The following is a 27,184-nucleotide window of genomic DNA, read 5'->3' as shown; positions in this document are numbered from 1 at the left end:
TCTGACATTCTTCACTTAGAAAAACTCCAAGTCCTCGAAATCTGGTTAATGCCTATTGAACATAAGGACAACACTGCACTCAATGGAGGAGAAAAACATTGGATGGTCCAACATGTGTCCCATCTTAATATCATTTCTTCCCTCAGGGCCAAGAGATCAGACTTAGAATTTATAGACTTTTGAGATTTAGAAATGTAAGGTACATTTTTCTCTCTTCTTATTAGTATTAATTTTGTTGTGGATTGATACATGTCCCTTATTCTTTTCGTAGTAGAAATGTATTTGCTTCCTAACTTCTGAACTGATTTCTCTACTTTTTTTCTACCTTCTAGCATATGCTTTATATTTGTTTCTCTATATCACTCCAACAGAAGTTAGCGATAATATTATTTAATAAATAAAAATAATTTTTGTTATCATATTATCATTTTTATTATATTTATTATAATTAACATATATATAATTTATACATATTAATATAATTATTAATAATAATAATAAAATAAATTATATTCATATTATTAATATTATTACTAATATTATTAATATTATTATAATTAATATTATATTCATATTATTAATATTATTCATATTATTAATATTATTCATATTATTAATATTATTATTATTAATATTAATATTATTAATATTAATATTATTAATATTAATATTATTATTATTAATATTAATATTATTAATATTAATATTATTAATATTAATATTAATATTATTAATATTAATATTGTTAATGATCTGTTTGTGTTTTTATTATAGTGTCTTTTCATGCTAGTCAAACTAACAATTTTATTTTTATTTTGGAAAGGACGAGGAGTGACTCTTAATTTTTATTTTTATTTCTAACAAGGTAAGATTATTGGGAAAGATTATTGTAAATATCAGAAACATGACACATTTATAACCACTCGGCTGAACACAAAGGATTTGTTTGTCCAGAAGTCACTTTTGCAATAGTGTTACATGCTTGCATGTCCAACTAACAAAGGCTTATGTGACTGGATCGTGCAATTGAAGGTGAAAGAAAAGGAATGCTTTTTCCTGCACCTTCATCACTTACTCAGGCACAATGTATTGTTCTCGGTATATCAAGATTAAGCTTTTGGTTCATATTTCGTCGACCAATTCTTCCTAATTCACATCTTTGTTGAAATTTTTTTTTTTAATTCTTTCCATAAAGATTCAGAAAATACTGGATCTCCGCCAACACAAGCAAATTGTCGATAAAATTCCAAAATGGCATTTTCTTTTGACCCAATTTTTTTTTTATCCTTATCATTTAGGAAAGACACGAAAATTTCAGGATAACAAACATTTTCTAGAATTTCGCTTAAATTCGAACCCATAGCTGATAATAGAATTAGAATAGATCACCTCCATAAATTTTAAAAATCCTAAAATTAGTTTTTAAGTAAAAAGATAAAAATAGAAGCTTTGTTCTACATTTTGTCACTTGAGTGAAAAAAAAAGTGTTTGTAGTTCTTGTTGTTGCTCTGTCGGTTGTGGTGGCGGTGGCAATAATAGTGGTGGTGTCGGTAGTGGTGGTGTGATGATGTTGTTCATGGTGGTTTACTCGTCATTCTTAGTTAAGTTTTTCAATCTGGTGCCTTAAATGCTTATTTTCATATTGGTTAATATGTTGGATCAACATATTACACAATCCATAACGGTTAATGCGAAGAAATTATGTTTTGAATTACATAATACGAAACTTAGTCTAGATCTGGAATAATATTCCAGATTACTCAATCTGTAATAGAACATATGTTCCGCATAAGGTAATCTGGAACATTTTTCCAACTCTGAAACTAAGTTTCGTATTATGTAATCTGGAAGAAAAACACAAAATTAAAATTAGTTAATCTGTACGTATATCGGATCCAAAATTAACCAAACTCACACTTCCAGATTGTGTAATTCGGTACTAAATGAATTATGGATTACACAATCTGGAAGTCATTTTATAACTTAAAATATGTCTTATTGGTTACCTAATCCGGAATTCATTTGTTCTGTTAAAATTTGACGTACGGATTACGCAATCCATAAGTAATTTTTAATTGGCAAATGCTTTACGGATTATCCAATCTGGAAGGTATTTTTGTAATTACTAAATGAGTTATGGATTAAACAATCCGAAAGGGAAATTGGATGTTGTTTTTATTTTGCATACTTGTGTAAATTTATGAAAATTAGAATAAATAGAAATTTATGTTTTATTAATGAAGGTGTGAGTATGAAGGTTGGGTTGATTACAAAAAGATCCGATAAAGTAGAAATGATATGTGGTATGGAAGAATTAATGAATTTTGTGCATTAACATGAATTGGTTGAAGGGGACTATGGTACCCATTTTAAACAAATGAGGTGAATAAAATTTCGTTTCATTCATGTTTATTGCATTATAATTTGAAGAAGTGATTTTGTAATATTGTTATATAACTTTATGTAGTTGTTTCTTTCGCGAGAAGACTTGCTTGAATGAGTTCGTAGGGTTAGTTATGGACTTGATTTTGTTATTGTCATCATTAGGTCTGACATAACAAATGGAAAGTAAGGAAAAAAGACATGTCTTAGGCTGTGAAAGGGGGTAGTTACAGAAAGTACAAGGATGGTTTAGAGGTTACGGTGACTGGTACTTGAAAATGTCAATGTCCCTTTAAATTGCGAGGTAAACCTATTAGAAAGGGCGAAGGTTGGGTATTTAAGGTAATATGTGGTACCCATAATCATGATTTGTATGATACATTAGTTGGTCATCCATATGTAGACAGATTAAAAGTGAATGAACATTCCATTCTTGTTGATATGACTAAAAGCATGGTTAAGCCGGATAACATACTACGTACTTTGAAGGAGAATAATGAGGATAATATGACAACAATAAAACATGTATACAATGCAAGATACTCGTACAAGAGATCAATTAGAGAACCAAGAACTGAATTACAACAATTAATGATGTTGACAACTATCTTCACTGGAGTACGTGTCATGAGTCTTCCAATATTGTTAGTGATATTTTTTGGACTCATCCTAATGTTGTGAAACTTTTGAATGCATTTAACATTTTATTCTTGATGGATATGACTTACAAAACAAACAAATATCAATTTCCTTTGCTTGAGATTGTTGGTGTGACTTGTACAGGTTTGTCCTTCTTTGCTGGTTTTGCGTTCTTATCTAGTGAGAAAGAAAAGAACTTCATATGAGCATTACAAAAATTTAGAGGGTCACTTTTGACATCACATGTGGGGCCTAAAGTCATTGTTTGTGATAGAGATTTTGCTTTGATGAATGTCATCAATATTGTGTTTCCTAAAAGAACAAATCTTCTCTGTCGGTTTCACATAAATAAGAATGTTAAAGCAAAATGTAAAATGTTGGTAGTTTCTGTCGAGGCTTGGAAAGTTGTGATGAATTCATGGAGGACTATCATTGATTGTACAGAGATTGCTAAATTTGATGGGTTTGTTAAAAAATTTGAAACTATTTGTTCACTGTGGCAATTACTTTTTGAATATGTGAAGAACACATGGATTATTGCGCACAAAGAAAAGTTTGTGAAGTGTTGGAAAAATTCGTTAATGCATTTGGGAAATACAACATCAAACAGGTATATCAAAATATGTCTTTACTTTGTTTAGAGCATGTATAACGTCTAATTGTTTTATGTTTTATACTTATACAGGGTTGAATCAACTCATTGGTCTTTGAAACGAATATTACAAAATAGCATGGGAGACATGTGCTCGTGTTAGATGCTATCAAACATGTTATTATACTTCAACATAACGAAATAAAGGCATCATTTCAAATGAGCCTACATGTCATATGACACACATTCAAGATGCAGTTGTATAAAATGTTGGCAACCACCTTTGATCAATGATGTGTGCACCACGACCCTCAACTGACATCGGTGATGGTAGATTTCTCTGCTCGTAGCCAAATTAACGCAACACGCGCTCGGGCATATGTCTCTGTGATAAGTTGCCCAATCGCAAGTGACCCGAGAATAAATAAAATGGTCTCAAATAGCCTGCTCAATATGTGGTCATCGTGTATGAATCCATCCAACTGCACCTGCACATCACCAACAACATAAATATGATGGGCAATAATGTGTCATGTTTCCCGTGGGTGTACCTCATCAAATGAGGGATTAATATCCCTTCTTCCCATGCCCGAGAAGTGCTCTTAAATTCATGCCTACGTAATTCGATCATATTAATTATAAAATAAAAAACATTATGGAATGTAACATGCGATTGCTAATTATTTGTATGGTTTCATACCTGAACTAGTGTTGCATAACTACCCAACTGCTTCATGTTAAAATAACATGCATCCCCCAATTGCTCATATAGATGTGTCAGTGTTGTAGCTCCCCATGCATATCCACCACACATACGTAGATTGTTGAATAACAACAAGTATGAAACAGATATAGATGTGACACTTTTATCTACAAAAATAGTGCATCCAACCATATGCAACAAGTAAGTCTTGGCAGCACACTCCCAAGCCTCCTGAGCGCAACATCCCTCATATATATCTCGGAGCCAGCTCAATCGTACGTGGGCACCTTATCTCAGCCTTCCCACAAACCTCCTCCACCCCTAGTAACTTAGTTAAAATTGTCGTAGCTCTGTTGTACTCTAAGGGCACATATGTAGGGAATTGACCTAAATTGGGGAGGTGTAAAAGAGATGACACATCATCAAGTGTGATGGTCATCTCACCTATGGAAAGGTGAAAGGAATTTGTCTCCCCATGTGACCTTTCGACAAAGGCTGAAATCAACCCCTTGTCCCCCAACTCATAACCTATATTGCACAAACTAAACAATCCAAAATTTTGTACAAAAAGCTCAATATTAGCATGAGGCATCCCAAATTTACGTAATTTCCTACCATGGGATACCAATTTAAGTTCTCCCCGATCCTAATGCAAAATTTGTATATATTCAATATAATTAAATCAATTTAAACAACCCTAGAGGAGACACGCGTCAAGGAGAAATATCATGGATAATTTTTCCTTGTTTTCCATGCTTGTAATTATCAATATGAGTGGTTAATTCTTCCCTTTGGAATTGAGAGCAATATGTTAAAAAACTCTTATGTATTGAGGTGATATTTATTTATGATATTATGTTCTTTATTGATTATTGGTATTGTCACTTTATTATTAAAGTTTGAATATTTATTCATGATTTGATCCTTATATTTGATTAGAAAGTACTTTTAAGTATCTGACCTAAATGATAATACTTAACATATTTGAATGTTAGGAATAATTTTGAAATGTTAATTGTTTTATAACATTTGTTTGTAATGAAAAGGGGGTTTTATAAATATGCGAGAAATCAATATTTAGGAGATTTTCTTAATAATTTTGTATGCGGAGAATCGATATGAATTATTTTTATATGTGCATTAATGTCAATCAGATGAAATGTTATATGTTTTTATTCATTGAAAATACAGATGAGTGAGAAGGATGAACCTCAATCCGATATTTCCCAATTGACTCGTCTAAATCATTTACTTTGCTTTTATTTAATTTCTTACAAATTCATGATACAAATAACCTTTCAAACAAACTTTGACACATATTTTCATATTTAATGCATATTATACTTGAGATTTTAGAATTGTTCCATGTGGATTCGATATCCATCCTTAGGAAAAACTTATTACTTCTGACTCAGTACATTTGTCGTAAAATAGTCATAAGACATTTCGTTTTTTTTTTATCAATACTAAAGGATATAAGTAAAAAAGGAGTATTAGGAGTACTTCAACCTTTATACAAAAGCTCAAACTCTTGAGCCAAAACATGTAGCACCACAAAGATCCTATTACAATCTAAATTAAGCATTATACTGTCATACACTACAATATTGCTTCAATTTTCATCTCCACCTTCAAGGGCAGAACACCTACCAAAGAAACAGAATAATTACAGAAACTCATATTTACCAGTTTCAAACAAGATAATATGTTAGACATTTAGTTTTAATTTTGAACTTTTAAACTATGTTAGCACTTGATCTAGATTATAAATTGTTAGAACTTGATTTGAATTATCTGTTCCGGAGCTTCATTTTTGGACTATGTCTTGTTAGCACTTGGTTTTATATTATATGTGGTTAGTTCTTGATTTGGATTATATGTGGTTATAACTTGATTTTGGATTTTTTAGCACTTCATTTAGATTATGTGTTGTTAGAATTTGATCTGGATTATATTTTCTTTTGGAACTTCATTTTGAGTTGTGTTACAGGAGTACAAAACAAATTTAGATACCAAATAAAATATTTTTTTATTAAAATATTACTTACACATTTACATATGGAATTACATACATATTTACTAATTTTTTTAATTTTAAAATTATTTCATTCACATTAATTACATACAAATTTGTTTGTATGTAATATATACGTAGATATCCATAGATTTCTTACATACTTACGTATCCACACAAAAATTCCGCTATATGTATCTACACCTCCATTTACATATAATTTTTATTTTTTTTTATGTAATCCGTCGATAATCTTTCGTTTGCAAAGGATTTATGACTTTACCTACAAATTTCTTCCCTCAAATAAACTTATTTCTTGTAATGACTTCAATTTTGATTTATAATATTTTTTCCTTGATAAAAAAAAACGTTGAAAGCTAGTCTTAAATGTTGTCAAATTCATTATTATTTTAATTTTAAATAAGTCAATTATTAAATTGAGAAGAATATGTTTTCTTATTTATAGTTACCATAATGAATCAGTTAGTATCACATTTTATTAGTCATTAATCAGTAGCAACTCTTAAATATATTATAGAACAAGATTTCTATTTAGTTATTATTTCAGTGTATTTAAATGTAAGTTATGTTCAATAAATATTATATTCAACAATTCAAAATATTTTGTATTATTTTCTTGTTCAATTATTCTGCTTTTATCTTTGAAAAATATCAACAACATAAAAGAAATAGAAACAATAGTCTCTAAAACTTAGTTATGTCAATTTTATTAGTTTAAGTTTAAATTATTTTATAAAAAAATATATAATAAAAATAGTATTTTAGGATATTTTAACCTTATACAAGTTTGAATGTCTCTTAGTTAACATTTACCATATGTTGACTACTAAAGGATCATAAGAAAAAATATATCTTTAGAAAGTCATCATCCTTCAATCTGAATGACTTTTGTCCTAGATCTGTAACATTTTTGGCACTTGTAACTAGGGATGACAATGCAGGATTTCTCACAGCCCGCTACCAAAATGTGCGGGACATACTCACTAATCTAGCTTGTTGACCTGTTTAGGCCCGTTCCGCATAACCCATAGCCCACGTGGAGCAACGGGGCAGAGCGGGTTGATCCGCCAACCCACACAAATAATTTTTTTTTTTATTTTCTTGCACAAATAAAACCATACCTCACTCACTCATTATTGTAATGTGATCTTTATTTTATTTTATTTTAAAAAAAAAATTAATATGCTAAAAAAATAAATGTTTTATTTTAATCATCTAAAGAAGTTAATATTAAGAGTAATAGTGAATTTAATTTTAACTAAAGTTTTATATTTAAAATTTGTTAATAAAAAAATAATATAAAGAAGAGATTTCAATAAGATACTCGTTAAAAAAAAATTGATAAGATACTTTGATATATTTACACCTATATAGAGGAAAAATAGATACAAAACAAAACTTTAATTATTTTTAATCAAGCCTTATAAAAATCTTCATACTTAAATTCCTTCATATTTTTTTTTATCTTAATTGAATTAATTGAAATGAAATTTTAATTTTGTAGCAACAAAAATAGATTTTTTTATAATTAATGAAATCTTAATTTTTTTTAAAAAATATTTTTCTTATGCGGACTAACTTGCATGTCTACGGGTTACCTCTTGTGCAGGATAGACCAATAAAATGAATTTGCGCGAGACGGATCAATTCGACCCACATTTTGTGGGCCAAACATGAACGAACCTATGTGGGCCGACTAACCTTGTCACCCCTACTTGTACTTGAAACCTCCAAATGCACAACAAAAGCCTTAAATATCTCTTGTACAATTACAACTTTATTTGTAAGTAGAAGTGTGATGAATTAATTTTTCTTAGAAAATTTAAAGAGTTGGGTTCTTAATCCAAACATAAGAACTGTTTTAGAGAGGCATTGCTTTAACATCTTCCAATTTTCTAATTTCTACTTTACTTTAACATACTCACTCCCAAAGTGAACTCTTTTTCAAAGAAACCCAACTTTCAATGTTGTTTTTCTAAAAGAGAATCTAAAGTTTGCTAGTTGTCAAGTCTTTGCTGAATGAGGTCCACCTTATCTTAAAGAAATGGAAACTATTTGAATTGATCGAAACTGATAACTTTGAATTGATAGATTTTGTTTTGAAGTGATGGGTGAAACAAAATGACTTGTCCCTACAATGCATTGTGAGGTTTAAAAGTGAGTCAAAGCACGTGCAATAGAAAGGAACAAATTTGATTGCAAAAAAAGTCACAGACCTTGCATTATTAGTGTATATAGGACCACACCAACACTTTGAACCCAAAGTTTTGTATCCACTCTACCCTCACAAACCCTAATTCACTTTAAATGTTTTGGATCATTCACGGTTTTTGGAAAATGACATGTGCTCACTAATATCTAAGGACACCAAAAGCAAATCCTATAGGCTCAAACTGTTCATAAATACTTTCTTTTACAATATCATTCAATCACAAATACTCATACAATATATTTATTAACTTTATTTTAATTGAATTGAAAATATATAAAAAAATTCTGTGTAAAAGATTGTTATTGTAAACAAATATGTTTTAATTAAAAATAAGATTAAAACTGATGCATTTAATAAAAATCAAATACAATACCTGAGCCATTTCATAGATTAATATTACGGGTACAAAGTTATTTATTGATTATTATATATATTATCTATTTAATTCATCCATTCTATTCATTACATGATTATAAAAATTATATGGGTTCATCAATTATTTCTCAAAGTAAGATGAATTCTTCTGTCAATACTTCTCAACAAAAGTTTTGTTATACAATATTTTTTTTGTTAAAAAACTTTTTAATTGGTAATACTTTCTAATCAATCAAAGTGATTTGGTTTGAATTTAAAAGTAAAATTACCCAAACTCAAAACAAATTTAACACAACATTCACAATTTTATTTGATGGAATAATAAAATTAACCATACTCTATCGAAGTAGATATGTCTTTATCCCCAAAAGTTTCATTGAATAATTCTATGTGTTCTGTTTGTACTAAAAAATTATTATAAATTTTTTATATATAAATATCATAACTCTGAAGTAGTTGTCACTTGGCTCTTTGTCTGAAAAGAACATTCATAAGTCACTTAGAAACTTTTACCTCCCACTCATAACAAATGAAAGACTAACAAATAGACTACCACCAAATTTTATATATTCACTTCTTATCTTTTCTATTTTTATTTTAATTTAGTATATAAATTAAATAAAAATAAATAAATTGATAAAATATTATTCTTTGTTTTAAATAGAAGAACTAAAAAAATTATTAATTTTTTATTTTAAATATAAGCTTAATAAATATTGAAATATACCATTGAAACTTTCACTTAAATAATATACTATATTTGATTTAAATTTTGTATATACTTTGAACAGTTTGTATTGTCATAACATTATGATATTATATTATTTAATATTTTTTATGTATCATTGTATTATTATTAAAGTTTGGTTCAAAGAGTGCTTAGGAAAGAATATGATTTCTTGATGGTTTATTGAGAACTCTTAAGTGAACAAGTCAATCACTGTTCTTCAACAAGAAAAAAATATCCAATAATGAAGCTTTATGCTTATTATGTGTTTTGAAGTAAAGGTATATTCATATCATGTTCTTCATGTTCTTCTGTTCTTACTTTTCTTCACTACTGTTCTTGTGATGCACCATCCAGCTCATTCACTCCCCCCCTCCTCTTTTCACACGTGATGTGTCTGCTTCACTCCACCAAGTCTCTTGTTTATTATGCTTCTTGTGTCATGGCTATGAAAACAAGTGAAAGAAGACCTCAGACAAAAGAGTGAGAGCATTGGATTCCAAAATTCTGGTTTCTTGTAATTCATGGTTTGTAAATTAGTTATTTTTGTGTTCAACCTTGTGTTATGCTTACTAAACTACTTTTACTTGTATAAACATGATGGTTGAGAGAAGCTTTGCCACAGTTTTTTATTTGACCCTCAGGACAGCCTTTTAGGATGTTGTTTGTGCTTACTCCGATGCAAAGGATCATAGTAGTTTCTCATGTTTGTTAAGAGTTTGGTGCTGTGACCATTATTTTGTTTATTCTTGTTTCCTTGTGATTGACTCTGTAGTTTGTGGAAAGCATGTTTTCTTGAGAATTATATACCTTGTTTCTTATATTGCTTCCTCTATCACAGGTTTATTTCTATGTTATAACAATATGGCTAAGCTTTCCCCTCTTGAAGAGACCCTTCTAAATGGTGACTCCAGTGCAAGCAAAAACTCTGATCCCATTAAGACAAGAGAAAATGAAAATTTAACTAGAAATTCAAATCCTGGGTTTTTCAGTATTCTCAGTTTCTCGTGGATCAGCCCATTAATAAAAATAGGCAATGAGAGGACTTTGAACCATGAGGACATCCCACTTCTTGGTAGTGATGACAGTGCCAATGGGATTTTTCAAACTTTTAGAAGCAAACTCGAGTCAGAGTGTGGTAGTGTTAGGAATGTGACCACTCTTAAGCTGGCAAAGGTATTATTCTTGTCGACATGGCAACGGATCCTTTTATCAGGGTTATTTGCATTCTTGTATACGTGTGCTTCATATGTTGGACCCTTTCTTATTGATATCCTTGTTCAATACCTCAACGGGGAATACATGTTTAGAAATGAAGGATATATTTTGGCTGCGGCATTTGTTGCTGCTAAGCTTTTGGAGAGTCTTTCAGATAGGCACTCCATGTTTAGGATCCAGCAGGTTGGGGTTCAAATTCAAGCAAAGTTGGTGGCAATGATCTATGCTAAAGGTTTGACTCTTTCGTGTCAATCAAAGGAGGTTCATAGCACTGGGGAAGTCATCAACTTAATGTCTGTTGATGCTGCAAGGATTGGAGAATTTTGTTGGTATATTCATCGACCCTGGATGTGTGTTTTGCAAGTTTCTCTGGCCTTGTTAATTCTCTATAGAAGCGTAGGGGTTGCTTCAATAGCTGCTCTTGCTGCCACTGTAATTGTAATGTTGATAAACCATCCTGTGTCATCATGGCAAGAAAAGTTTCAAAGCAAGATAATGGAGTTCAAAGATAAAAGAATGAAGGCTACATCTGAGACTCTTAAGAATATGAGGATTCTAAAATTGCAAGCATGGGAGATGAAGTTCTTGTCAAAGATTATTCAGCTTAGGAGAGCTGAGGAGATATGGCTAAAGAAATTTCTAGCTGGAACAGCAATTACTAGATTTCTCTTCCATAATGCCCCAACGTTTATTGCAGTGGTTACTTTTGGTACTTGTGTTCTTATAGGCATCCCACTTGAATCAGGAAAGGTCTTATCTGCACTTGCAACATTCCGAATTCTTCAAATACCCATCTACAGTCTTCCTGACACAATTTCTTTGATTGCACAAAGTAAAGTTTCTCTGGATAGGATTGTATCATTTATTCGACTAGATGAGTTGCAGACTGATATTGTACAGAAGCTTCCATGGGGTAGTTCCGATAAGGCAATTGAATTAGTGGATGGAAACTTCTCATGGGATTTATCTTCCCCTAATCCAACATTGAAAAACATTAATCTCAATGTTTATCATGGTATGAGAGTAGCTGTATGTGGCACTGTTGGATCAGGCAAGTCTAGTTTACTTTCTTGTATTATAGGGGAAGTACCAAAGATATCTGGGACATTGAAAATATGTGGAAGAAAGGCTTATGTTTCTCAATCGCCATGGATACAGAGTGGCAAGATAGAAGACAACATATTATTTGGTAAAGAGATGGACAGTGAGAAGTATGAGAAGGTGCTAGAAGCATGTTCCTTGACAAAGGACCTTGAGGTTCTACCATTTGGTGATCAGACCATTATTGGGGAGAAGGGAATCAATTTGAGTGGTGGACAGAAGCAAAGAGTGCAAATAGCGCGTGCTCTGTACCAAGATGCTGATATATATCTGTTTGATGATCCATTCAGTGCGGTGGATGCTCATACGGGATCTCATCTCTTTAAGGTACTATTTTCCAACAGTATCTTATTTACAGATGTAGTTTCACAGAATTCGATTTTTCTTTTTTCTTTAATTGGTGATATAGTTTAAACATAGATATGCTAATTTTGGTTATGCCTTTGGATAGACATGCTGTAATCTGATTGTCCATTTACTCTGCACTGTTTCAGGAGTGCTTGCTTGACCTTTTAAAATCCAAAACTGTGATATACATAACTCATCAAGTAGAATTCTTACCTGATGCTGATCTAATTCTGGTAAGTGATTCATAGCTTTCATGCTCAGGAACTAAAACATGAAAATTTGATCAATTTTCTATTCTCTCAGTAATTTTCTCTTGCTTACACTGTATTTAGGTCATGAGAGAAGGAAGAATAACTCAGTCAGGAAAATTCAATGATATTCTCAGTTCAGGGACTGATTTTATGGAACTTGTAGATGCACACAGAGCAGCTTTATCTTCATCAATTAAGTCCCTAGAGAGAAGACCAACATTTAAACAAACAAGTACCACCGAGGAGAACAAAAATTCATTAACTGATTTTGAATATGAGCAGAATGAGGAAAAAATATATGATGAAAATAATAATAAAGATGACACAAATGAATTAAAAGGACAACTTGTTCAAGAAGAAGAACGGGAAAAGGGTAGAGTTGGGTTTAATGTATACTGGAAATACATCACAACAGCTTATGGAGGAGCTCTTGTACCCTTCATATTACTTCCTCAGACACTCACTGTGGGTTTTCAGATTGCAAGCAATTACTGGATGACTGTGGCAACTCCTGTTTCAACAACTGCTGAACCTGATATTGGAAGCTTTACACTTATGGTTGTCTATGTCGCTTTGGCTATTGGAAGTTCAATTTCAACCCTTGCCAGAGCATTTATTGCTGTGATAGCTGGATACAAGACAGCAACAGTGCTCTTCGGTAAAATGCATTTGTGTGTTTTTCGAGCACCGATATCTTTTTTTGATGCCACCCCAAGTGGTCGAATCCTGAATAGAGTATGTTATAGTATGTTCATAATTCTTCATTGGTTTAATTCCAAGAGACAACTCATTTACCTGATCATACTTCTTTTTGCATTGTATTAGAGAGTTCAATTCTCTATTTTTTCCCTACATGGCCTTATTCAATATTTTGACTCTGGTTGCAGGCTTCAACAGACCAAAGTGAACTAGATATGAACATTCCAGCCTTCGTATGGGCAATTACACTCAATTTGATTCAACTCTTGGGAAATATTGTTGTGATTTCTCAAGCAGTATGGCAGGTGTTTATAGTATTGGTTCCTGTAATGGCAGCATGCATATGGTACCAGGTAGTTTTATAGATAATGTCTAACCTATATTATATGGTAACAAGAACTTCAGATGTCACCAAGTGAATTTGATTTTGACTTTCTTTCCCTCTGTTTAATTCTTCCTGGCACATGATTTCCTCATTTATTAAGTATTTAAAGGGTACATAATTTTATCATATTATTGTGCAAAAATGTCATTTATGCTAACGTAGTGCTTTTATAAATGCAGCGATACTATTCTGCATCTGCAAGGGAACTGGCAAGATTAGTTGGTACATGTCAAGCTCCAGTTATACAACATTTTTCTGAAACTATTTCAGGATCAACAACCATAAAATGTTTTGAGCAAGAATCAAGATTTAATGACATAAATATGAAACTGATAGACAGATATTCCCAACCTAAATTATACAGTGCTGTTTCAATTGAATGGTTGAATTTCAGATTGGATATTTTATCCACTCTCACATTTGCCTTCTGTTTGGTTTTCTTGATATCTTTTCCAAACTCATTTACTACTCCTGGTGAGTACTTCAAACTACACACATTCATTAGACAAACTTTACTCCTTGTATTCAAAATCTTCATTCCTTTTTTTTTTTACTTCAATTCTTGTCTTTTTCAAGGCATTGCTGGACTGGCGGTGACATATGGACTTAATCTAAACTCTCTACAATCTAATATAATCTGGTTTATTTGCAATGTGGAGAACAAAATTATATCTGTTGAAAGAATACTCCAGTACACATCCCTCCCAAGCGAAGCTCCTCTTGTGATTAAAGACAACCAACCTGATTCTTCTTGGCCATCATTTGGCGAGATTCATATCCGGGATTTACAGGTACATTTCAATGGTCATTCATTTGTTCCGTTAAGAATTGAAGCCTACAATTATAATTTCTTGGTTAGAAAATCTTTCCTGATTTTCTTATGGTACATAGATGTAATGAGGAGCTGTGTTATGCAGGTTCAATATGCTCCTCACTTGCCTATTGTTTTACGAGGTCTTACTTGCACTTTTACTGCTGGAGCAAAAACTGGTATCGTGGGAAGAACAGGAAGTGGAAAAACAACTCTGGTGCAAACACTTTTTCGACTTATTGAACCTGTTGCTGGAAAAATATTGATAGATAGCATTAACATCACTTTGATTGGAATTCATGATTTGCGGTCTAAAGTCAGCATTATTCCTCAAGATCCAACAATGTTTGAAGGGACGGTAAGAACCAACCTGGATCCTCTGGAAGAGTACACAGATGAACAGATCTGGAAGGTAATTTGGTTTTGTTTGTAACTATGAGAAACTCATCTCTTTAGTGCATGCATGGTATACTTCCTAATTTGCTTTAAGAAATATTTTAGGCTTTAGAGATGTGCCAACTTGGAGATGAAGTAAGGAAAAAAGAAGGGAAGCTTGACTCCATAGGTTTGACTTCTCAAAACTTTGAACATAGACATAACAGGTGTTACAAGTTACAATCATATGTCTAAATGAAGTAAGTATGTGTATTACTTATCATTACGAGTTTTTACAGTAACTGAAAATGGAGAAAATTGGAGCATGGGTCAAAGGCAATTGGTCTGCCTAGGCCGTGTTCTACTGAAGAAAAGCAAGATCTTGGTGCTTGATGAGGCTACTGCATCAGTTGATACAGCCACAGATAATATTATTCAGCAAACAGTTAAGCATCATTTTGCGGAATGCACAGTCCTTACTATTGCTCATAGGATAACTTCAATCATCGATAGTGACATGGTTCTGTTTTTAAATCAAGGTAAGCATCACTGTGTCTCTTTCTTCTTGCTAGTGTGGTCTTGTTTTAATTTCAATCATATGATTTCCTTTCATATTGATGCTGCAGGATTGATTGAGGAATATGATTCACCAAAGAAACTGCTTAAGAACAAATCTTCCTCTCTAGCTCTACTGGTTGAAGAATACACAAGGAGATCAGACTCTGGTTTTGGAAATTAAATTCAAAACTGATTTGAAATTTTCCTCGAACCAGATATATCTGTAATATGTAGTATTTGTTATCCTACCTAGCTGAACTGTGTAGAAATTTCCTAAAGCCTTTTCCCAAATGCCAAATAACATGCTTTGGTCTTTTATAAATAAACTTCATGAGTGCTTGAATTCTCTTCATGCAAGTTAGAATAATCATTGAAGCGATTAAGAGTTGTTTATATCAATGATGTCAAACTCTTAACTCGGAGGCGGATTGGAGAGAAAAAAAAAATAGTAATTCGGGCATCAATTATACATAAAATAATTAAAATAGATTCATAATTCATGAAATGATCCAAATAAATGACATAATATTTAATACAGATAAACTATCCAACAATATCATTCATATTAATTATAGGATAATCATCTTCCTCTTTTAAAATATCTTTATTTTCATTATCATTCATTGGAGGAATATGTAGTATAAAACATGAATTACAAAAACTTTTATATTATTTATTCATTTTCTTACACAATTTTTTTTGTGGTAGACCTATGGAAAATGAAAATATCTTTGTAATGGTGCGAAGATGAATTATGACCCACCATGTATCTCTGTTTTTTTAATGTACATATTATGACCCTAAACCCAAATTGATGAACATAGAGATAGAGAAAAAAAAAAGTGAAATGACCCTCCTATTCTAAACGAAATCTGCATAAAATCTGCATAAAAGTAATTGTAATTTAATATGTTGAATTTTCAATTTCTTATTATAAATTGTGAATTTCGAATGATGCTTATTTGAAAGAATGAGATATATAACAGAATCCATAGGTTTTTGTTGTTTATAAATGTTATTGAAAATTGGAAATGATACCATATCCATTGTTTTGAATCTCTTTAGTTTTCTTTGACTCTGCAAGTAGAAAATGAATGTTGACGATCAAAACTCTGACCTCAACGAGCTCTCCTCGCAGAGGAGAGGCTCAAGGTTGCAGAGGTGAATACTCCAATTCCACTTCTTTCTTTTATGTGAGATTATGTTATGACTATATTAATATATGATGTTGGGTCTTTTTGTGATAGAAAACATAAAGCAGTAAAAAAATATAATGGAAGAGAGGCGATGGTCAAAGAAAAAATAAAAAGTCTTGAAGAGTTGATGGAGACTCTGGAAAAAAGAGTAAAAAATATTATCAACAAATTTGAAGAGTTGTCTGAGACTATGAAAGCAATAGTCGAAGAGAACATAAAAAGTCTTGAAGACATTTGTGATACTGTGATCCAAAGAGTCCAACCGATGCAAAATCTCGAGGAAGTGTATGAAGCCTGCACAAAAGTATGGAAGTGTTACAAGTAAACCTAAATTATTTAAGAGAATGATGAATTGCGCAAACAGACCTAGTGTTTCTAATTATGTAATGATCCATTAATCATGTCTATCATTATCAAATTAATGGTGTTTAATTGCGTACACGAAACCGGGATGAAGGTAATTGCAATTTCATATGTTGAATTTTCAATTTCTTATTATAAATTGTGAATTTTGAATGGTGCGGTTTTTGATGATTATAAATGCAGAATGTTGACGGTGAAAACTCCGACCTCTCCGAGCTCTCCTCGCAAAGGAGAGGCTGAAGATTGTAGAGGTGAATACTCCAATTCTGTGAGATTATGTTATGACTGCATTAATATATGATGTTGGGCCTTTTGTGGCATAAAGAAATTGAAAAGAGAGCATTACAAAAATATAATGAAAAAAAGACAATGGTCAAATAAAAAATAAAAAGTCTTAAAGAGTTGATGGAGACTCTGAAAAAATGAGTTAGAGATATTATCAAAAGATTTGAAGAGTTGTATGAGATTATGAAAGAAATAGTCGGAGAGAACATAAAAACTCTTAGAAGACATGTGTGATACTGTGGCCCAAAGAGTTCAACAGATGACAAAATAATTCGCATGAAGAGAGGTGTGAGAGCCTGCATAAAAGGATCAAAGTTACAGGTAAACTTGAATTATTTAAGGGAATGATGAATGGTGGTTAGTGTTAATTGTTACATGACAAAGTTAATTTCTCTTTTCTATTTTTCTGTTTTGGTTATGTTTTCCTCTTGGTATAATTGGATATGATTATTTAGTTTACTCTTTTCTGTTTTGCACAAACAGACCTGCAGTGTTTTTAATTAGGTAATGATCCACTAATCATGTCTATCATTATCAAATTAATTACGTGCAATAATTGTGTATAATTGCGTATTGTTTGATAATCATTATTTTCTTAATAATGTCTGAAACTATGGAAGCCCAATCGTCTGGTTAGGCTAATCTCATCAAATTTCTACACTGCTTTGATCCATTGTAAATGTAGTTATTTAAATCTGGATTTTATTTTAATTAATTGCGTACAATAAATTGTGTATAATTTGATAATCATTATTTCCTTAATAATGTCTGATATTATGGAAGCCCAATGCACCCATCTATAGTAATAAAAATCACACTCCAACCAAAATGCATGCACTCACCTACTCTAAACGAAACCTGCATGAAGATTAAGGTGGGAAAAATCTGGTTAGACTAATATGATCAAATTTCTAAACTGCTTTGATCCATTAGAAATGTAGTTATTTAAATCTGGATTTTATTTTGATTAATTGTGTACAATAATTACATACAATAATTGTGTATAATTGCGTATAATTTGATAATCATTATTTTCTTAATAATGTCTAAGACTATGGAAGCCTAATGTACCCATCTACATCAATAAAAATCACACTCTAACCAAAATGCATGCATCCATCTGAACGAAATTTGCATGAAGGTTAAGGATAGAAAAAAAAATCTGGTTAGACTAATCTGATCCAATTTCTAAACCTTTTTGATCCATTATAAATCTGGTTATTTAAATCTTGATTTTATTTTGATTAATTGCGTACAATAATTGTATATAATTGCATATAATTTTATAATCATTATTTATTTAATAATATTTGAGACTATGGAAGCCCAATGCACCATCTATAGTATTAAAAGTCACATTCCAAAAAAAACATGCACGCATGAAATCTGGTTATTTAAATCTGGATTTTATTTTGATCCACATTTAACCGTTTTTCCAAATCAGATATCTATTTTATTTATACAAATTTAAAAAATTTAAAAATCCAAATTTTCAATCCAAATCACATATTGCACTTCGCTCTGCACCTCCGACAAAACGAACGAAGCACACCACTGCCTCCGACTCTCTCCACCGCCTTGGCAAATCGATTTCTTTGCATTGAAGCACTCTGTCTCTGCAGCAAAAGCAACTTATTTTGGTTTTCATCCATAAGCACTTATGTTTGGATGGTTGATGCATTATATTTTTTCAACTCACTATTACTTCTAGTTTTCCTTGGATCATCTCATTAGTTCCAAATATGTTTGCTATAGTTTATCCAAATCATTTTTTTGGTAGGATAAACTCCCATTTTTGGGATTTCTACATTGCAAATAATAGTGCAGTTTTATATTTAAATAATTATAACTTTTCTCACTTAGCTAATTAAGAATCTCTTACCATTTTCTTGAAAAAATTCGCTTCTGGGATAGAATCATTTTGGCATTACATGAGATCTTGATTCATTTTACCATATTTAGGAAAACTATGAGGTTTCTCTCGTGTAAACTTCCTCTTATAAATTATATGGAAGACATTCTTTTTGTCAAGGTAATAAAGAGGTCAATGTTGGATCAAATTAGAAGCCATGGCAAGGAAGAATCAAATAGATGCTTTCTTTGAATTTAGAGAAAAAAGACTTTTTTGTAGCCATTGCCATAGATTTGTGAACTGTACTTGGATGCTATGTGAGACTTCAAATGGTTAGCCTATGGAGACCAACATAGCTATAAGTCAATTATAAACAACCATGGACAATTAGTTGTTATTGGTTACTTTATATACTAGTTTCAATGTGCTTTAGAATGTAGGGTAGACATTTAATCTGTAATTGCGTAATTGCTTGGAGCCAACTATGATGGTATAAGGCATTCAGTTCAGGTTTTAGGAATATAGAGGACAGGCTTGAAATAGAAGTGAAGTATTGTGCAAAAACGTGTGTTTCTACTTGGTGTTTCACATGCTTCTTGTGCATGATATGTTTTTAGTTGATAAGACTAAAGAAGGGTACACTCTAAATTTGAGTGCTGGAGTAAAGCCTAGCAATGGAGCTTTTAATTTAAAGCATAAAGAATTATTTCAAACAGCAGTCACATACACAACAAAAGACGAATGTAAACTCCTAAAAACTAGCAATGTGACTGCTAAGAATCCACAACTTGAGTTTTTATGACCTTCACATTGACATCACACGCATAAATGCCTTCATAAATTGAGAATCCCTACTTTCTAGAAGGTATTATAGAGAACAGGACAACTTTAAAGAAAATCATACCCATGGACCTTATAAAGTTGTTGCTACTACACTTCACTTAAAAATTTGTCTTGCTTGCGATGATATATACAATAGTGATATCATTCTTATTTTATATACTTGTATGTACATGTATAAATGACTTTGTAGTCTTTACTTCATATATATATATATATATTTTTATTGTAGAGGAGACCGTCTAGCCATATTGCAAAGGATACAATAATAGGTTGTATCTTTTACTTTTATTCAATGTCATCAATGCACGAAGAAGATAATTACTCAGTTTCAAAACCAATTTAGTATGTGGTTTCTACTCCATCAACTGTCTCTGACTCTACAAATGCAAGACCTTCTTTCCATGAGGGAAGAAAAAATCGCTCAGAAACTTGAAATCATTTTATTCAACTAAAACCTAAGTCGGATAAGAGAGCTTAGTGCAAGTATTGTGATATTCTTATTCGATATGAGAAAGGAACAAGTGTAATGTGGAATCATGTGTTGAGATGTCCAAATAACCCTAATAAAGAAGAAAACAAGAGACAAAAAGTAGGTACATCTTCAACAGTTGATGGAAATATGAACTCTCCTTCCTACGGTAGATTTGACTAAGAAGTTTGTCAAGAAGAACTGGTAAAAATATTTGTGGAAGTTGAACTCCCCTTTCGATTTGTTGAGCATGTTGCTTTTAGGAAGTATTCAAATGCATTGCAACCAAGATTTAAGATCCCATCACACTATACCTTATCACAAAATATTATATCATTATGGAATGCAAAAAAAGGTATATTTGAATAAGTTTTTTTCTCAAATTTGTTAGAGAGTTTGTCTAACTACTAATACATGGACTTCACCTCAAAATAAAAGTTATGACAGTCCACTTCATTGATAATGATTGGATCTTGCATAAAAAGATTTTGAATTTTTGTAAAGTAATAAGTCATACAGGAGAAGTCATGGCTAAATTTTTTGAGTCATGCTTGTATGAATGGGGTTTCGTGTTTTAACCTTGACAGTAGATAATGCTACATTAAATGACACAGGAGTTCAACACTTGAAGAAAAGACTATTATCTTGGAATAACTTGGTTTTGAAAGGTGATTATATCCACATGCGTTGTTGTGCACATATTTTGAACTTAATTGTGAGTAGTGAGCTAAAAGAGATTAACTGCTCTATTTTAAGAATTCGTATTGCAGTAAAATATATTAGATCATCTTCTTCTAGATTTATGAAATTCAAGGAGTCTGTTGAGAAATAAAACATTGAATATAAGGGTCTCATCTGTTTGGATGTTGAAACTAGATGGAATTCAACTTATTTGATGTTAGATGCTGCTTTGAAACATAAAAAGGCATTTGATGAGCTTGAGTTTCATGATACAAAATATGCTAATGAGTTAGGAAAGGGAATTGGTTTGCCTTCTTATGAAGATTGGGAATATGTTGAGTCTATTCTACCATTTATGAGTATTTTTTATGAAGCTCTTATGCGCATCTCTGGTACCTCCTATGTTACTAGTAATATGTACATGTTAGAGGTGGTAGGAATTTGGAATGGGATCAATCATTTTCTTAAGTCCAATAGTGCAAGCAGTGCTACATATAAGATGGCTGAAAAAATGGGAAAAAAATGAGAAATATTGGGGTGAACCTAACAAGTTGAATATGTTATTGCTAATTGTCGTTGTCTTAGATCCTAGATACAAAATGAGATATGTGAATTGGACAATTGATCAACTTTTTTATTCAGAAAAGACAAATAACGGATGTTTCTTAAAGTCAAGATTAAATATTTCTTTGAAGTTGTTGTTTGATGAATATAAAAGTCAAAAAGGGGGAGCTGAAAATGACACACAACAAATACCTACAAAGATACCGATTTATAAGAATGATCCATATGGTTGGAATAAATTTTTTCAAACAACAGGGTTACCCTCTTCAAACAAATATGAGCTAGCTTCAAAAATATTTAAAGGAGGAACTTGATACAGGTGCAAATTTGAATATTCTAGATTGGTGGAAAATTAATTCATGTATATTTTCAATCCTTTCAAACATAGCACGAGAATTATTAGTTATGCCTGTTTTTGTAGTAGCATATGAGTCCACGTTTAGGAGAAAGAGTGTTTCATCCATATCATAGTTTTTTTATCACATCAAAGAGTGGAGGCACTTATTTGTACACAAGGTTGGCTAAAAGATACACTTTTACCGTCATTGTTAGACTATGATTTTGAAGAGCTTCAATGTGTTGACCAAGGTATGTTGATGTTCCAATTATGTATTAATGTTACAATTAAATATGTATAAATAATGATAAGTTTTTTTATTTCTCATAAAATTGGTTTCTCAACAAGATGTTGGCGGATCAACCACAATTTCTCTTACATAATATGTTTGCTTCATGACCATAACTTGATTTCTTTTAGATTGAGATGTTATGATTCACCAATGATTTTGAAGAGATGTTATCAACAGATTTCAAGAGTTGTCTGAGACTATGAAAGAAGTAGTCGAAGAGAATTGAAGACATGTGTGATACTGTAGCCCAAAGAATCCAACAGATGAAAAATCTCAAGGAAGTGTATGAAGAGAGGTGCGAGAGCTTGCACAAAAGGATCAAAGTGTTACAGGTAAACCTGAATTATTTAAGGGAATGATGAATGGTGGTTGGTGTCAATTGTTACAGGACAAAGCTAGTTACTCCTTTTTGTTTTTCTGTTCTAGTTCTCTTTTCCTGTTGGTATCAATTGGATATGATTATTTAGTTTACTCTTTTATGTTTTACGCAAACAAGCCTGCAGTGTTTCTAATTATGTAATGATCCACTAATCATGTCAATCATTATCAAATTAATTGCGTATAATTGCATACGATAATTACTTACGATAATTGTGTATAATTGCATATAATTTGATAATCATTATTTCTTTAATAAACTATCTGTTTAGACTATGGAGAAGCCCAATGCACCCATCTATAAAAATCACACTTCAACCAAAATGCATGCACTTATCACATACTCTGAAGCCACATTCCAACCAATAGGGGTGGCAATGCGGGTTGGTTCGCCCCGCATAAGCCTGCCTTGCACTTGGCACGCAAAAAGTGGGTCGGGTTGGCCCACCCTGCATAGAATTTGCAGGCTGATTTTTCTAGCTTGCCCCACATAAGGGATGGCCCGCGGGCCTGCTGGCCAACTCGCATAAGAAATATTTTTTAAAATAAAAAATTTGATTTTTTTTATTTAGATGCATTAGGTAAATGATTTCATAATATTATTTTCACGAGACATGCATAGTAAGACAAAAGGCGCCTGCCATGGAATTCGGCCAATGGAACGAATCCTGTAATCATCTTCAAGATGGCTGCAAGCGGTTCAAGAAAATGTCCCTAGGACAATTGTCGAATATGTAACTCGACCTTTGGTTATAGACGGTGTTCAAGACAACTCATGTTTCATCTTCGAACTTGTATTTTGGGCTTTCAAGCCTTGCATTGATGACTTTAATTATTGCAAGCCAATAGTCCAAGTTGACGGAACATTCTTGACTGAAAAAATACTACGTGACTTTGGTAACTACAATTGGTCAAGATGGCAATCAGATCATATGCCCTTTAGCTTTTGCAATAATGAAGGTGAAACAAACGAAGCATTGATCTAGTTCTTCCGCCTGTTGCGATCACACGCCATACTGCAACAAAGTATATACATGATAACTAATAGATGAAAGGTCATTTTATCAGTATTAAAATCTCCAGAAGTTGCTTGGGAAGGACATGGTATCCTATCAGTATATTGCATACACCACATTGCATTTAACTTCAATAAAAAGTTCAAGAATGTTGAGGCGAAGAGAAAATTGATAAACATGGGTATTCGGAAGATATTACTATCTTGTTATGAAAAAATGAACAATAATTTGTTATGTGTCATGTCTAAAGCTACAATAGACAAAATTCAGAGTTTGATGTTCAAGAATTACTCACTGCCCAACTACGACGCCTACTTATGTCATACACAGTAAGACTTGATGACTAGTAGTGTGATTGTGGGGAGTTTCAAGCTCTCTAACTTCCCTGTGCTCATATTATCGATGTTTGTTCGGCATGTTGTTTACAACTAACAACATTCGTTGATCCTATATATAGTCTGCAGTATATTTTGCAAGCTTACGAAGTTGAATTTCATCCAATTCAAAATAAAGATTATTGGTCTACTTATATGGGATCGAATTTCATCCCAGACCTCCACATGCACGGTAAGAAATCAGGCAGACCAAAAACTCTTATGCATAATGAAATGGATGAACAACTCCCAAATAAGTCAAACAAATTATTATATATTCAAACATTATAAACGTATTTTCATATAGGATTAGTTAAAAGACTATATCAATTCTAGGTTTTAAATTTCTTTTTTTAAATTTTTATATATTATAATATTATAAAATATATATACAAAATACGATTTCTAATTAAATTGTATATCGTCATATATATGATTTTTTTTTAAATAGTAAACACAATTGACGATTTATGGTAAGCGTACTCTCTGTTGGCTATTTACCCATTTCTAAAAAAAAAATTGTGCATATTGAGAAATTTGAAAATAAATTAGACCAGTTTAAGAAAAAAAAACCTCACATAGATTTTAGTGCATTGACGAAGACTATGAGGTGTCTTTCTTTAAGGTTCTATTTGGTGTGAAGATTTGAAGTGTAAAGATTTGAAGTGAATGTATGATAATTTGAGAGGAAAAAATAGTGTATTTAGAATGTGTTATTATGTTATAATTAATTTATAAGAAACATTAATCAATCAAAATTGGTGTGATGTGATGATTATAAGGATATACTTTTTAAAGTTATAAAATATAATATTATAAATTTATTCTTGTCATTTAACAAAATAGAATAATCAAATATTATATATTTTTTATAAAATTTAGATGAATTAAAATTATTAATTAATATAATTTGATGTAGTTGAATAATTAATTTTAAAAAAATATGAATTACTTGATGAAAATTATGTACATGTAAAATTTTGAATATATGTAAAATTGTAAATTGTTATATAAAAATAAATAATTTAAAATTCATAAATTTAAAAATTTTAATTAGAAAATATTTTTGTATTAAATGCAAATAATATTATTATATTTATAATAATAATTATATAATTTATTTATTATAAATAACTATATATTTTTTATTAAAATTTTATTTTTATTATTAATTATTATTATTATTACTTTATTAAAATATTTGTGTTAGTTAAATTTATTTAATAACTAATATTTGTAATGAAATCTATCTTTTATTAATGAAAAATGTAAAATAAATGTAAAATCATAAAATAAAAAATGATAAATTTGGAGAAAAAAAAATCAATATTGAGTTTGGTTTCCCTTTAGTTCTGTTCAACTGTTCAATGGAGAGAAAAAATTTACTTTTCACATTTATATTCTCTCCTCCACAAAATCATAGATTCAAATAACAAAAATACCCTCACATTTGTTTATGAAAACAAACTCTAAATATTTTGCGAGCAAGTAATGGATTTTTTTTTAATTTTGCCGTAGTAAGTACAGCAATGTAGTGATATTGTGCTCCAGCTAAGGTGATGAAATTAAACAACGATAACTGTATTTTTCAGTGGTTGTACCAATTAATAAAATTTTATCCAAAACCGTATATGCTTTCCAAAGTTTTTGTCTTTCATTACAGGAATAGTTTCATTTGATTATTCATTTGGTTCTATTGTTTTAAGGCTAATAATTCAAAAAACCATTTTTGTCCCTCAACCGTATATATATATGTACGAGAACTTGCAACTAGAAAATACATTTTTTTGCAAATGCCTCTTAGACAATGTTTGAGTAGCTTGCGATGGGAAAAACCTACGTCAAAGCAATACACATAATCACGAATCAATGGCATAAAATAAACAACACAGGATTTAACGTGATTTGGTCGTCAACTACAACCTACATCCACATTGGCAACTATTAGGTTTTCATTTTTGTCTTATTGCACACCAATTACAAGTATAATGATCTCTTTAAATAGAGATTATAAAAGGGACACAATTATTAAGCCCACACACTAAACATGGTGTCTAGTCAGCCTAACACAATTGGACATGGCTTCATACCCAACAATCTCCCACTAGAAGCCAAAGAACAATGTTTACTTGCTCTTCAACTCTGTACATGTACTTTTGTAATCTGTTGACGGAACTCAATGTTCCACCTCTAGTTGTCACCAACCTTCTTAATCATTTTGAAAACTTTGTTAAAACTTCCTTGAGTTTCAACACGTCAGTCATGACTGAAACTGCCACTGACTCGTTCTCTATTACTACCGGCTCTCACTTACACGAAGTGCCGGATCCTAGAATAGCCTGAGAACAAACATAGTTCATACTCAACAAGAAATTTTCTGGAGATGTTTCAACAACTGGAATACTGATTCTCCTAACCCACTGTCGTCTAGGAATCTCAGCTAAAGCACAACCCGTGTTCCCACTGCAATAAGTACCTCTAACTATCTACCTGAACCTTTCCATGATCATTCATCCTTAATTTGACCTGTGGCTCTAGGTTTCTCTCTTGTAAAGACAAACATCTTCTGTCTACGAGATTCTGTGAATCGGACTTTGTTTATCTTCTGAACTGGGATGGTCACTCCCTCAACGGTAATTCAACCATATACAATGAACCTCTCTTTCTTCTGCGGACCATGACAAGATTTCCCTTGACGACCTTCCACTGCTGATTTCCGAACTTCATTTCATGTCCTTGTTCATCCGACTGCCTAACTGAAATCAAACTTTTCGTCAAGCTTGGAACAACTCTAACATCCTTCAAAGTCCAAAAACCAACTGGTGTTTTCAACACCACTATGTCACTCATGCCCGTAACATTAAGAATTTTGTTGTATGCTAGTCTTACCTTTACAAAGTCTCCAATAATTAGATTCTACAATGCTTCACTGTTGTGGGTAGCATGAAATGAAGCACCAGAATCCATGACCCAATAATCCACACTGCTATCCGTGCAACAAACTAAAAGGTCTTCGCCCGCGAAGTCTTCTGCAATGTTGACTTGTTTATCATTTGGGCATTGATTCCTTAAATGTCCCACCTCTTTTCAGTTCCAACATGTTACCTTTGATCAATCTAGAGT

General features: G+C 31.6%; 2 protein-coding genes and 1 pseudogene across 7 annotated transcripts; 2 read left to right on the top strand and 1 right to left on the bottom strand.

Moving 5' to 3' along the window:
• Positions 1 to 3,924: 3,924 nt before the first annotated feature.
• LOC137833455 (protein MAINTENANCE OF MERISTEMS-like) lies at positions 3,925 to 4,908 on the bottom strand. Its single transcript, XM_068641803.1, has 3 exons — positions 4,596 to 4,908; positions 4,314 to 4,483; positions 3,925 to 4,101 (listed from the first exon to the last, which is right to left on the bottom strand). The coding sequence occupies exons 1-3, from the start codon at positions 4,906 to 4,908 to the stop codon at positions 3,925 to 3,927; spliced, it is 660 nt and encodes a 219-aa protein (XP_068497904.1).
• A 4,815-nt stretch (positions 4,909 to 9,723) lies between these two features.
• LOC137831300 (ABC transporter C family member 3) lies at positions 9,724 to 15,754 on the top strand. Of its 6 annotated transcripts, none has more exons than XM_068638925.2 (11): positions 9,724 to 9,946; positions 10,507 to 12,311; positions 12,479 to 12,565; positions 12,665 to 13,318; positions 13,471 to 13,635; positions 13,847 to 14,141; positions 14,244 to 14,458; positions 14,585 to 14,890; positions 14,980 to 15,043; positions 15,153 to 15,392; positions 15,480 to 15,754. In XM_068638925.2, exons 2-11 carry the CDS (start codon positions 10,530 to 10,532, stop codon positions 15,590 to 15,592), a joined length of 3,921 nt encoding a protein of 1,306 aa, XP_068495026.1. In that variant the 5' UTR covers positions 9,724 to 9,946; positions 10,507 to 10,529; the 3' UTR covers positions 15,593 to 15,754. The 6 variants fall into 6 exon arrangements, with proteins under 6 accessions (XP_068495026.1, XP_068495022.1, XP_068495024.1 ...); XM_068638923.2 differs by having other exon boundaries at positions 9,821 to 10,148; XM_068638922.2 differs by having other exon boundaries at positions 9,826 to 10,192.
• Positions 15,755 to 20,476: 4,722 nt separating this feature from the next.
• On the top strand, positions 20,477 to 21,978 carry LOC150027295 (zinc finger BED domain-containing protein RICESLEEPER 2-like; annotated as a pseudogene).
• Positions 21,979 to 27,184: the final 5,206 nt, after the last annotated feature.

This window comes from Phaseolus vulgaris, chromosome 6 (genome assembly GCF_051622355.1).
Source record: "Phaseolus vulgaris cultivar YP4 chromosome 6, ASM5162235v1, whole genome shotgun sequence".
NCBI lineage: Eukaryota > Viridiplantae > Streptophyta > Magnoliopsida > Fabales > Fabaceae > Phaseolus > Phaseolus vulgaris.
The sequence above is the reverse complement of the archived record's forward strand: the minus strand, read 5'-3'. Positions and strand labels throughout refer to the sequence as shown.

What these genes read in the sequence shown, in the direction of transcription:
- LOC137833455 (XM_068641803.1), bottom strand. Translation starts at nt 4,908, where the DNA reads ATGCCTCATGCTAATATTGAGCTTTTTGTACAAAATTTTGGATTGTTT. An exon ending in GGCTGAGATAAGGTGCCCAC is followed by an intron (nt 4,484 to 4,595) that starts GTACGATTGAGC and finishes CTATTTTTGTAG; the next exon opens with ATAAAAGTGTCACATCTATA. An exon ending in GTTATGCAACACTAGTTCAG is followed by an intron (nt 4,102 to 4,313) that starts GTATGAAACCAT and finishes GGTGATGTGCAG; the next exon opens with GTGCAGTTGGATGGATTCAT.
- LOC137831300 (XM_068638921.2), top strand. Translation starts at nt 10,530, where the DNA reads ATGGCTAAGCTTTCCCCTCTTGAAGAGACCCTTCTAAATGGTGACTCC. An exon ending in TTCATATCCGGGATTTACAG is followed by an intron (nt 14,459 to 14,584) that starts GTACATTTCAAT and finishes TGTGTTATGCAG; the next exon opens with GTTCAATATGCTCCTCACTT. An exon ending in CAGATGAACAGATCTGGAAG is followed by an intron (nt 14,891 to 14,979) that starts GTAATTTGGTTT and finishes GAAATATTTTAG; the next exon opens with GCTTTAGAGATGTGCCAACT.